Source organism: Amblyomma mixtum, chromosome 2, assembly GCF_055824585.1.
Source record: "Amblyomma mixtum isolate Tamu chromosome 2, ASM5582458v1, whole genome shotgun sequence".
Classification (NCBI taxonomy): Eukaryota; Metazoa; Arthropoda; class Arachnida; order Ixodida; family Ixodidae; genus Amblyomma; species Amblyomma mixtum.
This window is the reverse complement of record NC_143013.1, coordinates 311936790-311951465: the sequence shown is the minus strand read 5'-3', so window position 1 is coordinate 311951465 and position 14676 is coordinate 311936790. Positions and strand designations below refer to the sequence as shown.

Here is a 14676-nt window from a genome sequence, read left to right as displayed (position 1 = left end):
ACTTTTAAAGGGTCACTAAGGACAGTGTACACCTTCACAGCATTTGTACGAAGTGTGCACCTTGAAGGGACACTGAGGACAAATAGAAATTGGCCCGTGTCAATGGGCTATCAAATTCTAAACACAAAGATGTCTCTCTCACCGAGAACTGAACGTTTATAAGCTTAAAAAAAAACAACACAAAAATGGATTACAGGTGTTGCCATCAGTAGCCAGTTTCGAAAGTAAGATGCATGCGTTAACACTAATTTTAGGCGTGGAACCTGCAGACTACACTGCACTGCCATTCACTCCAATACAGTGGCCCGCTCGGTAAGGATGTCACGAGTTTGAATCAACTGGCAGGAGCATTTCTAAAGCCAATTTTCTCGGCAATAAATGTCTCTTGCTGCTGGACAAATGTCAACATAGCCAAAAGGAGCCAGAGAATAATTTTTCACTGGAATAAGTGAATGGAGTTGACCTTGCTATCCCTTTAACATCATCGCGCTTCTGTTGTTTAAAAAAAAGAAAATTGCGCCTCTCCCGTAACCGAGAGTAGAGTAAGCATGAAATGTTTACGGGCCTAACACAGGCTCCATTGCTCGGCTTAAGCAGCTGTGACGGTGGCCGCATTGAAATGCAGGACGATGCAGTAGCGTACGTGGACACGACGAGACGCAGGCCTGAAAAGAATGTATATGCAGCGCGTTCGAATACTCCGCGAGCGTGTATACATCTGCCTGCCAGAGGGGGAAAGGGCTTGAAGGCCAAGCGGCCGGTCTTTTACATGAGTGAGTGTGGGACCGCAGCGCCATCCTTGGGGAGGGAGCGAAAGTTTTCCGCCGAAAGCCCTTCTCGCCCTCTTTCTCTAAGCGGCCTTCTCTCAAAGCCCCTAACAGATCACGTATGACAAAGAAGTGTATTGTGGCATGTATGTGCTTTTTGCACGCGTTATTAGAAATCGGAAATTGTAATTCCGTGCATTATCAAATGCACAGCTCGACTGATATCTTGATAAACATTGAGAAGACACTGGCAGCAGTTATTTTTTGTGACTCGTTTGGAGAGCAACCGGCGCTTGTATGCCGGTCCCGTAGGAGGGCTTAGAGAGTCTCGTTGAATCTCGCTAAGTCTCGTACGGTGCCCGGATGTTCTCGTTTCAGAGCCCGGATGAGTGGATTTCAGTGCCCAGATGATGGCTCTCGGTCTCGGCCTGACGTCACCACAATGCCGACAACGGGAGCTAAAAGCATTTCATGCTTAAAAATGTCTCCTGACGTGGTGTGGGGTTTTTGACATCCTATAGAGACACATGGCCTGCGAGAGATTCCATAATGAAAAGCTTCGGATTAATTTCAACCCTCCTGGTATTCTTCAAAGCGGTCTGAAACACCTTTCACTATAGTTGCGATATGCCTGGGGCGTTAAAGAATGCCGCTTCTTGAATATCCTCCAGGAAACTTTTGGTGACACAGCTACCATGACCGCAGCCAGTCGGCTGCATCACACCACTCGGAAAGAGGGTGACATTTTTCAGCTCATGCCCATCCCCGGGAAAATGTGTGGGTGGGTGGGGCCCACAATGCAGCGCTGACCTTCGAGTGTGCAGAAATGATGAGAATTACACAAAGATGCTGAAATTACAATTTTTGCTGTAGATAACTGCACTTCTCCAAAGCGCATTAAAGAAAAGTTTCCTGGAGGATATTCACAAAGCGACGTTCTTTAACGTCCCAGGCATATCGCAACTAGTGTGAAAGGTGTTTGGACCCCTTCGAAGAATCCCAGGAGGGTTGAAATTAATCCGAAGCTTTTCATTATGGAATCTCGCATTAAAACAAAAAACCAAATCCCACAGCCTTGAACTCAGCAGCCGAATGCCATAGCCACTAAACTACTGCAGGAGAATTTCACCACACATCACCAATGCACAGTGTGCTTTGGATACAGCTGGTGGCAACACAACCTGTATTATTTTTCACTGTTTTCTAGCTTATAAGAGCTCAGCTGTCTGTGAGGGTAGCCTCACCATGGCCAAGAGGTGGTGTTCCACTTGAGGTCAACTTCAGTTTGTCCTTAGTATCCCTTTTTAAGTGCCTTGTTAAATGGCAACCTTTGGTCATCTTTTCCATTCATGGTTCACAAAGTGGCAGCAGCAGCAGGGATTTAAGACACCAGCTCCTGAAGCTGAGGCAGGCCCCCTACTTTTGAAGCCAAGAGCGACAGTGACGTACAGTGGTGCCAATGCGGTGACAGGGGCAAAAGAAGTGCATTTATTGTTTTGTGTGATGGGCAACTGCTCCTTTTATGCGAAGCATATTGCTAGAGCTACCACTCACGCCGTCGCCGTGGGACCCCCACGTGACACCGTAACGTCACACCACGTGACATGAGAGAGCCGGCCTCCACCTTGCGTCGTCGCCGTGGGACCCCTAGCCGTCACACTCGCGCATTTCGAACGCACGTTCACACTCGGTGTAGGTGAAACGCTCGCTCCACCGGGCAGGCAGACGCGGCTTCCGTGGCAATCCAGGCGCTCACCCAATGCGCGTCTCGGGGTTAGTCGGCGTTCCGCTGTAGCCATGCCGTTGTCTTCCCCCACGACGAAGGCTTCTAGTGGTTGTATTAAAATGACCAAGTATTCAACCAAGGAAAGCCATGTATTACCAAGCCTAGCCACTAATATGCTTCGCATTCCCCAGGCTTAGCCAAGCTGAGCCTCAGCAATTTTTGTTGCCTCATTCCAAACTTTTTTTTTTGTGCTCAGTGGATCTAAAGTCTTTCGCAGCATTCAGTCTTTTTGTTATAACTGTGGTTGGGCACAGTACTTGGCTGGCTTGGATTTGGATGTGAAATAGTGTACTCTGATTTTAAGCAATCTGCTGTGTTGTCATTATCAGCGCAGAGGAGTTTCTTTTCAGCAATATGAAGGCCACACAATTCCATTCTGTCATTGGTGCAGTACCCCAATTTGTAGTTTCGCCTCAAAACATTTTACACTATGATTTATGCTCAGAAGCATTGAACACTGCATCCTAAAAAGTAACACACACCCAGGCGAAATGTTAAATGATTTATACGCCAGTAATTCTTGCGTGAAAAAAAAAAAGGCAGAAATTTTATCAGTGAGGGGTTTCGAGCTTGTGTCTTGTGCTTTTAAAAAGAAATGCAGTGCTAGTCCATTGCACCACAGAAACAGTGGGAGCAAGCACTTAAAATTACCATCTTCACCTCAGCTAAGACTGCAACTACATGCCTGCAGGAACTAACAATTGCAAACCTTCAAGAAGCTGAAACATGAGGTATTACACAAAGCCCCCTTCAGCTTAAACGATGCCATAGCTCAGGACAGAACTACCATTCCATTTTCATAAATGACAGATGCAGTCGTATAAACAGCTTTGTTAACCACCTCCGCTGTGGTAATTTAGCATCTCCATTGGATAACAAGCTTACCCTGTACAGCCGTGACATTGTCTCAACTATTTACCCACTTCATGGAAAGCATATTACAAAATAATTTGAAGCCATGCAAGTCTACGGAGCAGCCCGAGTGCCCCATATTTTCAGTCTTAGTACTGTGGCCAGAAATGCATGCAGTGTCGCGTCTGTCCTTTTTTGTGTGTGTGTGTGTGTGTGCATGAGAGTGTTGTGCAGTTGAGTTTAGGGTATCTTTGCAGCTGCACATTTCTGGAAGCACCTGTGGTTTATTGCAAGCCAAGTCCATGGTACGCATCCACAGAATGAAGACTGGTGCATTCAAGAGGCCTCTGGCGTCCAAGGTCAGCTCAGAGGTTAGAGTTCCTGTAACTGAGGTGAAACAATGCATTACAAAATCTACCTGATGCCACTGCATACGTGAAACTTTTTGTTTACTTTCAATCCTTGTCTGTATACTGTGATACGTACTGTCCTGATGTGAGCAAAATGAAAAAGAATTGACTGCAAGATGTGTAGATGTCTGTGATGGACAGACAGGCATTGGAATATAGGTTGGAAACAATGCATATTTTTTGGTGAGCTCAAGCAAAAGTGTACAGCATTTGCCAATATGAAGTGGTAAAATACAGTCCACTCTTGACTACAACTGCGCTGCCAGTGTTCATAAAAACTGCATCTGTACATCCATCTCTGCACTGCATACTACATTCAAGAAGCATGGAAATGCACTTCGTGTCACGCATCATGAAGGCGGTCTGTACATTGGACTAATAAATTATCATCAATACAAGAGTGCCAGAGAGAAAATGAGTTTTTGCCCACCAGACATCATTTTCTTGCAGGTAATATTGCATTTGAAAACTTGAGTGTCCTTATCTGTGTGCTCTAGTAGATTAGACAACCTGTAGTTGCAAGCCACTGCAATCTGCCTTCTAAAGTGTGCAGTTCAAAGCTTTTCACGAGGCTGGCAGATGGCACAGAGCTGCCTGTACTAAATACAGAGGCATACCCATTCTCTGTGGCCACTGTAGACATTTTTTTTCCCTTTCATGAGCCAATTTTTCATGATTTCATTTCTGAAAGCACTAAATTTTCCAAGACGGTCAGCACAAAGTGTTAGAGCAAACCAAACTGAAATCGAGCCTGGTGACCATGCGGTAGCTGTATATACTGGTGACAACTTTGCTAACAATACTGATAGTGAAGCTTCGTAGGACTTGGAACACGGCGCGAACCTCTCGCTCAGTGAGGGCAAGACACCCCAATTTGCTGGCACTGCACTTGCTCCATACTGCACAAAGAATAACCTGCAGATTGATTCTAAGAAACAAATTACCGTTTTCATCCCCGCCAGCCACTTCAGTCTGTTGCAGTCGGACAGCAATGCTAATAGCGTTTTTGAAATTTAACTAATTCAAGATGGGTACAGTAAACCTCACAGACTGGTATCCTACACAAAAAGGCATGGACAATAGACAAAACACTGCCAACATCATCTGGTGGAATAATGGCCGTGAACGAAGCATTTCGCGCAGAAATGTACACAGGCGTGGAGGTTAGAAAAGGTGCGATTATAACAGGTTACACTTTGGTAGGCACTGTGTGAAACTGCAACGAAACGCTTTAGAAAGGCATTCCCTGCTTGGTCATTATTTTTATACCTATGACAACAACCACACTGTCATTATGTGATAACCATCAATGTGTCTCGCTAGGTAATTGCAGGCTGACACGAAAGGATGTGCAGCATTTGAATACCCGAATCTCATCTTCGTGTTATTTTGCTTGTTTGTTTCTGGCATTGACATGCTGGTGACAGGTGTCTTATACTTTCACACCACTCCTGCAATAAAGAATGCCCAGAACCTGGAATTTCAATGCGAACTTACACTCACTATCTGATCTTGAGCCGTCATTATACCAAGTACTCGCCAAGCTTTGGTATGCCAGCCTATCAATATTATGATGACTTAATATGCAACCAAAACAGATTGGTTTGTCTCTCTTGAGTCATCTCGTTTAGTCAATGACACTGTTTTCCACAGACAGCCAGAAAAGCTCCAACAGACTGTTAGCAAGTCAGCATTTACGTATTCATAATTACATTCATTCCTGGAACCATGCACGTCACGGGTATGCAGAACCAAAGCCAGACAGGCTCTTGTCCATGAATTTCCTCTTCGCGAAGCATAACCACCACTGCAAAGAAAAACAGTGCACCATTAATTTCCTCAAAAAATTCAACTTCCCAAGCCAAAGCTTGGACAATGCAAACGTAGCTTCGACACTCGTGTATTCACTCAAAATTTCAGGCAAACCAGCACTGCAAAAAATTTGGTGCAAACTTGCCTTGCTCGGCTTTCCAGTCTCGCTGTCAAAAACCTTGTCACACAGACGTTGACCACATTCTTGCCGCAGCTGCGTAAGGTAAGCCCTCATGGTCTCTGAAATGAAATAGGCAGTTATATGCTTTAACATATTCGTATGCATAAGATACTAACATAGCATGCACTCTGCACTGCCATTTAGTGCTTCTGCTAGGAGCTAAGATTTGAAACACAGCTGAACGCTACAATAGTGAGATTAACAGAGAATGCAAGTTATACATTACTGTGACAATGGGACAGTATACACTACTAAAAAGCGCCTTGCTGAAACAAAAGCTTCATGCAAAAAGTATCTCATTTTCATTTGCCTAGTCAAAATTTGCTGTTTAGTAGAAACGTTAGGATGTTGCAAGTATGCAAACTTTGCACCAGAAGCCCACCAAAAACAGCACAAGAAGAAAAAAAAAAGGAGTCCACAATCAAAATCACCACCACCTGCTCCTCGTAGTAAGCAATGACTGACTATCACCGCAAGAGATCTCATATTTGCCCCATCAGCTAGAGCAGGGGTTCTCAAGTTGGATTATGCGGAACCACGGGGTTCCTTGGAGTGTTTTTTGGGGTTCCCCGAGCACCTAAATCCATGGATGCCTCGACTCCCACTTTCCTTTAACCGCTCTATTTTGGGACTGAACCCACTAATTGTTCATTGGACACACGCTGTACAGTCATTACTAATTGAATTTGGGCATTTCTTGACCTGGCATGTGTCTGCATGCTCATTTTTTTTGTGCATGTTGGTCAGGGAGGAACAGAAGCCAAGACATGTGGGGTTCCCTAAGGCTCAAAGATTGAGAACCCCTGCCCTAGATTGAAACAAGCGCATTTTAGACGGTTTTAGCTCATATCATACTCGGGCACTAAGAAAACCTGCAAACTGCTAATTTGGAAACTTCCATTACTATGAAGTAGCACAGTGAAAAGGTTTTAATGCTGAGAGAAAATTAATTCTATTATTAATTCATTGAACCTTATTACTAGCATCTGCTACAGACGGCAAAAGTTTCATTGCCTGGAAAATTTGTTCTCATGCTGCGAACGCTACCAAGTGAGAAGACACTCAATTTGGGACCACCTGCAGAAAATTTCAAGTGAAACACAAAAGCAATGGACAAGTTCACAGCCTGAAAGACTTTGTTGCAGTTGCTCAGAAATAGGCTGAACAAAAAAAAAGAAGAGAAAAATGTGCACACAGAAATGCAATGCCTAGTACACCAGCGTCATACTCTTTACAAAATTCCTCCATGCGAATGTTGCTCACATTGAGGTGAACAACACTTCAGTGAAGTAAACCTGGAGCTGGCCAGAAGCACTAACTTTACCGAAATCATATAGATTTGATAAAAGAAGTAACATTATCAAATAAGCACAGGTGCTGTTATGCGTATGACTATTTATAGACAAATATTGCTTGGCTCATTACTGTTTGCACCATTCATGTTGAAGACTGTGAACACAACAGGCACTCTTTCCTTGAACTAAACACTAAGTGATGCTGAACCTCAAAAACTTCTGCTGCTAGCTTGATAGCCTTTTGCAACATCACCTTAGCACACAGCCAATGAAAAGGAGCCAAAACCCACGATGTTATGAGCAGCTCGGTAACTGAAACACACGAGAGCGCAGCTATGAGGGCTACCTTTACGCTTTGAGAAAGCTCATTGAAGTATTTTGTGCACGACTGGACAAAAGTCATCAGTGCAACAAGTGACCTCACCTGCTTCTGCTTGGGATGAGGGCTTAGCGTAGACGGGATTCAAAGGAAACCCTGCCTCTCCTGGAATGTCAAACTTTGAAATGGCCAGTGCCTTCATGTCCTGGACACCTTGGTTTTTGTTTGAGCACTGTTGGACACCAAGAAAGACAAGACATGAAAAAAGAATACATACGAGTAATAAGTGAAAGTTAACACGAGATACAAGCAAGCGAAAACTATATGCCAACACCAGAAAACCGATAATCGCTACTGATAAACTTTTGCAGGCAAGAATCGCAGCCGGGCAGACATGCAGATCCTTCTGTCAAGGCACCATTTCAAAAAAAAGAGAAAAGGGGTGATTTTGAAATGCATAAATCCAGTAAGTAAATCTTGCCTCTGTTATTTGCACTGAAGCTAGCTTTTCGTGTTGAAAGCCTTCATATATAAAGAAGCTTTCAGTAGCATTCATTTGAACAGTGCTTCTTTAGCTAACATTTTTTTTAATGCGTTTCATGCCAGTTACATGTTTCCGATAACCCTACTGCAGTCAAAAGTAGCAGCAGCTGTCAAGTGTTGAATATGCACTTGCACCTTTAACGGCAGCACAGCTCATGGCTTTTGCCCTCTTCCCACTATTTGTTCTCGCTCTCAGCAGACCAAAGGGCATGAGTAATATGAGCTAGTAACAGTACAAAAACATCTAAAGCAGTCTGCACTTGCCTTCTGAAGCTTTTTCAAACACTCGGAAATGTACAGAGTCAAGTATATCAGCACACGATCAGCTTCACTCTGAAATCAAGGCAAAAGGTAATTGCGAATCTATGACAACAGCTATGTACTGCAGAGGGCCTGCACAGCAATAAGAAGTAAAATAAAAGTAAGCAAAACCACAAATAATGTGCAGGCTCTGAATAGCTACCCAGACCAAACAAACAACTGTTATCACTGATTACAAAATTATAAAGATAAGTTCACAATTAAAACACCCGACTGCACTTCCCCATGACGTGTGCTAAACCTATATACTTATGACAGTGGTAAAACATGGCGCACAAGACTGGCAACACAAAGAGGCATATTTAGGCATGCAGGTACACAAGGGGAGAGGCAAGTTATATGCACATATGCAACATAAACTGCACCAAATTTTTCTTCTTCGTAAACATCCATTTGCTTGGCTCTTTGAGGCTACGGTGACGTTTTGTCCAACAACAAAACATATAGTAATTGCTGAGAAAATCTGGTTTAAAGACCTTCCCACCACATGATGCAAACTCATGAAGTCAAGACCGAGAATGACTCCATGATCAGTGCTTGAGAGTGAATGGTGTTATGGAGTAACCTCCGGGATCTGGGCGCAAAAAAACTGTCTTGGTGCACCTCAATTCGCCTGCGAAAATTGCTGGCAGTGGTAATGCCTATATTTATTTTTTTTACCTTTCTGAACACATAAAAGCTCAGCTTTCAGTGAAATTAGCGTCTTTTTCATTAAAACACCATAATCTATTAATACGGGCCAACTTTAGCTGCCCCCAATGTCCCTTTAAGGGGCAACTCTGGCAGTTTTTGACCTCTACACATCTTACTGAAACTTTCACAGCAGGTTTTCCAGAGTCTTCTGATCTTTTGTCTTTTGATACCTCAACTACAGCATCCCTCTTAGCTCATGTGCCGCATTGGGACATTAAACTCCACGATCCACAATTTCGTACCTCGTGACGTCACACTGTGGTTGAAATCCAGTTTCAGTTTTCTGGTTTTAAACTCCACGATCCACAATTTCGTACCTCGTGACGTCACACTGTGGTTGAAATCCAGTTTCAGTTTTGTGGTTTTCACTGCTTCATAATTCTTTACGTTATTATTTTGAAAAACTATTGAACGGAACTATCACAAAGAAGTCCAAGGAATATAATGCGACAGTCAACTTGAAATGCTCAAAAATCCTTTGCACTTGCCCTTTCAAGACATAGTAGGCAGCGAGTTGGCATATTTCACTATGAGGCTTGTACACAAGAGTGAATACGAGCAGCAAGCAAGTCCCAAAGATTTCCAAGAAATTAACATAGCTTGGTACAAAGCGACCTACTCACCTTTATTTCATATGTTCGGAAGAAAACATTGGCTTTGAAAAAGTAGAGTGCTTCATCAATGATGTCGGTTTCATCAGCTGAAAACAAAGTTCCACTTTCATGAGCATTTCATCTTTCTTTACATAATTAAGCACAAAAACAGTCGCGACAGTTAAGACATTAACATAATTACATTTATCTCATACCAAGTCACCACTCCAAATGACCCAAAATAAGCATCCTACATGCACTGAGTGTATGGTCACAGCATTGCTCGTACCTGACAATAGCACCAACAACCAACTTCAAGCAATGTTACAAAAGCTCAGTTATTTCTAGCTCCTGTCATTTTCTATATGCAATGGCTTAGTTGCAAGTCTTCAAATCTGCCACCACTGCTTGTACTGCATGCTCCAGACTGGACCACACAGTGCAGTGACCTCACTTTAGCAAAGTATACCTGCTCTGGTAGAAAGAGCTCCAGAACAGCCAGGCTGAATAAGCTACAAGGACAACGACATGCCAAAGGCATAGCAGTACAGCATATCGACTGGGTCCAGCATTAAAAATTCACAATTACAGTAAACCGTTCACAAGACAGAAAATACCCACTGCTCTTTGGAGCTGGGCCCCTGTACTGTGACTTGATAGGAAGAATGACCATGTTGCCCACAGACCCCGCCGAGCCATTTGTGAATTGGGAGTGGTAGGCCTGCAAAATGAAGCAGCACAAATTAAACGAGAACAGTATTTAGGTGTGGTAGCTTGTGCAGATCCAGGAACATAATGACAGAACTGCATTTTGACATGGTGTCCTCTTCTTGTGTACGACGTTACTGCACTATTCTGCTTTCACATACACAAATAATACCTGTGCTAAAGTGTGGAAGTGCCAGCAAAAGCTCTCTCTGCAGCTTATGCAACGGAGAAAGCCACGTTCAGCCGCTGTCAGTAAACTGGGCAGAGATATGTGCACTGGCGGTTCATGGGATATGAACACTCATAGTAGGAGAGATGTTATCACGCCATGTCTCCTGCACCGTTAGAGGCCTCAAAGAGCACTTCACGTTTTAAGAAGATGGTGGCCAGGATAATTAATGCACTTGAAGCTACCAAAGTATTCTTAAAATTCCACTCCACTGCACACACCGACGCACATAAGCAGGCCATAATCACTAGGTGTCACTTCCAATCTTTTTTTTTTAACGATTCGTTAATGTGGATGGCTCACCCTTTGGAGTGCCACTAACGCCCTTTGGCGAAAACTCCCGAGTTGGTGGCTTTCGGTTTGACATTTTCGAGGCAGACGATTACGGGTTTGCATCATGCGCGGGTGAAGCAGGTAAGTACTGCTGACAAACTTACTACGAGACAAAAGTTACCGCAGTAACCAATATTCCACAGCAACAGCACGAAAGACAGGACGACAGAACACTGTCATCGCTGTGTTCTGTGGTCCTCTCTTGTCCCGTCTTTCGCGCAGTAACTATGGAAGATCGTCACTAACTCGGCCAACAGTTTGCAATACCCAAGTTCTGAGCGCAGTTTTAGCGCAAACGGGCCAGCAGTTGAGGCGAGAAAATTCCGAAGAGTCTTCACGATAAAGATGCACAATACTGTACACCAGAAAGTGTGAACACATAAAAGGATATTTACAAATGCTCTCAGCATCTAACGATTATTTCATCTTAGCGAAAAGCTTATTTCAAGTAGTTCCGCAATTGGGCGACAACCAAGAGGCAGGTCAAACGCACCGTGCAGGGCTTGATCCAGTTTTCTATATCCATCGCCATAATGCGGCCGACATCGGTTCGCTAGCAGCTGCTATAGTCGTCTTCACCTCTCAGTGTTCACTTGCCGGTAAGCTGTTTGCAACTGAGACGCTCAAGGCCCGCACAGAGCGATACACGGAATGAGTAATCGCTTATTCACTCAACCGCGCCCCGGCTTTGTCCTTCTCACGGGTCACTTGATTCGATGTGTGTACCACGCTTCACGGATGCTGCTGACTTACAAAACACTTCACGAAAGCAACATCTTTCTGCGCTCGTTTGGAGAGTAGGCTGAGGTGAGCAGCCAACGCAACCACCCAACGATGACACGTTAAGGTGTGGTTTCGAAGTTCACAGCCACTGCACGTGAACAAGATACTTACGCTGGTTCGTCATCGCATGCCTGGAGAAAAGAAATTAAACCTCAAAGTAAAACAGCACACAATGCAGACCACAAAATCGTATCAACGTTCCGTGCAGGGCAGGAAACTACCAGTACACCGGAGTGCGGTTCCGCGCGACAGTAAACACCTACTGTCCGCAGTGAGCTGCAGATTCCATAGAAGTAATTGCTACCATACCGGCATGTCTGGTTTCGTTTGAAGAGGTGAAAGGCAGGTCCAACAGCGTTCAAAGCGGCTTAGCTCACAGTTCCCACCCACAAACCGGACGCGAAGTACGCGAAGGAAACTGCTCAGTTTGATAACAATTTCGGATTGGATTGATTTGGATAGCACTGATTTTGTGCGTGGTTCTCGCTTGCATTGCTGGTTGTGGCGGTATGTTCAAATTTGGACTAATTGGCTACACAGTGGGAAGCTACATTTTCACTGATGTATGTGTCTTCCCGTATCGAATACTCGCTAGACCAACAATGTTATCCAGGATAAACTACTGCGTGCTTACATGTGCCTTTAATTCGATCTCCGAAGTGAATGGCTAGTGTAGCTTTCAGAGCGGCTCAAGTCACTCCACCTGACAGCCGAGCTGAGAGAGGCTTGCCGAGCGCTGCTTGTGTGTTTTCGTGTTTTAACTATACCCAGTCGTAAGGAGGAGGAAAAGCGTTTACTGACGAAAGGAAGAGTGTTGACTGAGCAGGTAGTTGGAGTCCTAAGTCCAGGAGTTCTGATTTGGGTTGGGAACACTCGTTAGCGATTCCAAATACGACTTCACCAACTTTGCCAAAGGCCGCATCTCACTCACGGCCAGAAATATCCTGGAAGACCTTGCCAATGCATCCCCTCTCCGAGACGTGTTATGGGTCCCGGCGCACGCCGGAAACCCCGGAAACTAAATTTCCCGCGCACAAACTCGAGTTAGAGCCGGCCGAGCAGTCGATAATCTGAACCCGGAGACAACCAGCGAAGCCCTATCTTCCTACCACGATCACACCACCCATTTTAAACACAGACGAATGCAATTTTCGCCGCCGTACCACTTCCTCTCAAGGGAGCAGCAGGTGGCGTGGAGAAGCCCTCAGACCGACTCCTTCCACAACCAAAATGTGTATTCTCATATATTTACTGAGCTCTCTAACCAAAACTGCCGCTTCTGCGGCGAAAAAGCTATTTTGTATCACATAATCTGGGACTGTAAAGTGTATCCTCTGCACCCCATCTCATGAATGCTCCCTCATCTGACGCGTAGCTTTCAGTAAAGGCCAGCGACGACCGAGACACTCAAGTCAGGACCGTCTAGCCTGCATGGTCTGTACATCACCTACTGACCACCACTCTACTCTTTCGTTCAATAAAGCGCAGTTAAATGAGCGCTCGTTGGCTCGCCAGGGTGACGCTGCTCAGTTGTGTTGTACCTCCCACTTCTCGGTTGACGTTCAGGTGCCTGTAAATGTCGCGGTTTAATCTGGCACCCGCGTGATCTATGAAAGATCGCCAGACTAGCTCTGCACCAAGGGCAGGCGTTTTGTTATTGGGTGAAATGAATTTTGTGGAATGTTGAAAGGCTCGGAAAGGTATTCGTTCGCATTTGACGCCAGGCGTAGGCTTCCTCTGATGTGAGGCGCCTACGTGATGGATAAATCCGGCGGTCGAGCCGCTGGGTCTCAATTAAAGCGTTCTGAATGAGGTGAGCGGCAGGCAGCTCAACTCGGTTAGCACGATCACAAGCTAAAATGTTAATCATCTCCTTCCCCTCGAGGCCTTCGTGGCCTGGGCTCCCCGCAGTGTGATAATGTTCGGTGAGGCGGGAGTCCAGGGTGATCGCCGCTTTATTGGGTGGTCGGCAGGCTTGTTGAGAGTCGGTGACAATGTGGGAATGGGTACCGGTGGAAACGGAGTTGTTATCATAGTGTTTGATATCCATTTATCACCACTGCGGTGACCTTTGCTGTGGCCGTGCTCTCGGCTCGAATAGAGGGCGTCAGAACAGGGATGAAACTGTGGTCCAGGGTCGCTACCGCGATAGCGTCGTCCGTCCGAGTAAGCTGCCACGTACACATACGCTGTTTCGGTGTCTTTTTCGAATTGTTTGCGTAGGCGCCGAACCCTGTCCAGGCGGCGGCCTGTGTGCAGTTCGCGGTGCATGTCGGATCCCATGCGAGAGTGATAGTTTGAAAGCCCGTTCCCGCAGTACTTCTGCGGTGCCTACCTGTTTGGGGATCTCTCTGCTCACCGCGATGGTCTGGAGCCTTATATTCTGTGATAGAGGACTGCGCCACGTAATTCGTCAAAAGTATGCAGTTCGGCTGACAGTCTTTCATAAGAAGTACTGATGAGGAGGCCTAGGGCCGTACGATACGCAGTCCGAATGATTAGATCAATATGCTTCTCTTAGCTTTTCTGTAGGGTTTGATAGAGGAGACCGCAGGTGATCCGGCCGACTATGAGAGAATCACCAACCGAAGGGTGTCGTCTTCTCTCTTCCCTTCGCGGTGTTCGGTGGTGCGTCTGGTCATGCTGGTGATTCAATTCACCGTTGTTTTGAGGGTTTTCATTGTGTGAGAAGCCCACCCATTGCTCTGAATCCACAGGCCCAGAAGATGCGGGCGGAATTCGTCTTACATTATAAAAGGATTTCAGCGCCACGACTACATCCAAGAAAGAAGACCACTCGGACGCTTTCTTGTGCGTAGTCTTGGCGCTAAAATCCTTCTGTAATGTCTGACATATATATGAGGTGGCCAAAGTGCGGCTCGCGACTCTCTGCCATCTGTACGCCCTGCCCCCTCCTCTCCCAATACTGCCTCCAAAAACAGCTTCCCTTATTGAAGAGAGGCGCACGCAGGCAGCTGTCGTCAGTTGGCGCCATCTTGCGGAGAATCGATGTTGTGATGCGTGTGCAGCTCATATAGTTTCTAAATATTA

General features: G+C 45.4%; 1 protein-coding gene across 3 annotated transcripts; it reads right to left on the bottom strand.

Moving 5' to 3' along the window:
• Positions 1-3669: 3669 nt before the first annotated feature.
• Arpc3A (Actin-related protein 2/3 complex, subunit 3A) lies at positions 3670-12087 on the bottom strand. 3 transcript variants are annotated; one of them, XM_089574998.1, is made up of 8 exons: positions 11935-12087; positions 10194-10293; positions 9603-9679; positions 8230-8298; positions 7528-7654; positions 5773-5867; positions 5528-5622; positions 3670-3786 (listed from the first exon to the last, which is right to left on the bottom strand). In XM_089574998.1, the coding sequence occupies exons 1-7, from the start codon at positions 11938-11940 to the stop codon at positions 5551-5553; spliced, it is 546 nt and encodes a 181-aa protein (XP_089431124.1). In that variant the 5' UTR covers positions 11941-12087; the 3' UTR covers positions 3670-3786; positions 5528-5550. The 3 variants fall into 3 exon arrangements, with proteins under 3 accessions (XP_089431124.1, XP_089431123.1, XP_089431122.1); XM_089574997.1 differs by lacking the exon at positions 11935-12087 and adding an exon at positions 11336-11858 and having other exon boundaries at positions 3670-3792; XM_089574996.1 differs by lacking the exon at positions 11935-12087 and adding an exon at positions 11336-11853.
• Positions 12088-14676: the final 2589 nt, after the last annotated feature.

Coding starts and splice junctions, on each gene's coding strand:
- Arpc3A (XM_089574997.1), bottom strand. CDS start 11,374: ATGGCGATGGATATAGAAAACTGGATCAAGCCCTGCACG. Junction 9,680..10,193: donor GGGCCCAGCTCCAAAGAGCA/GTGGGTATTTTC, acceptor CTTTGTTTTCAG/CTGATGAAACCGACATCATT. Junction 7,655..8,229: donor GTTTGAAAAAGCTTCAGAAG/GCAAGTGCAGAC, acceptor GGTGTCCAACAG/TGCTCAAACAAAAACCAAGG.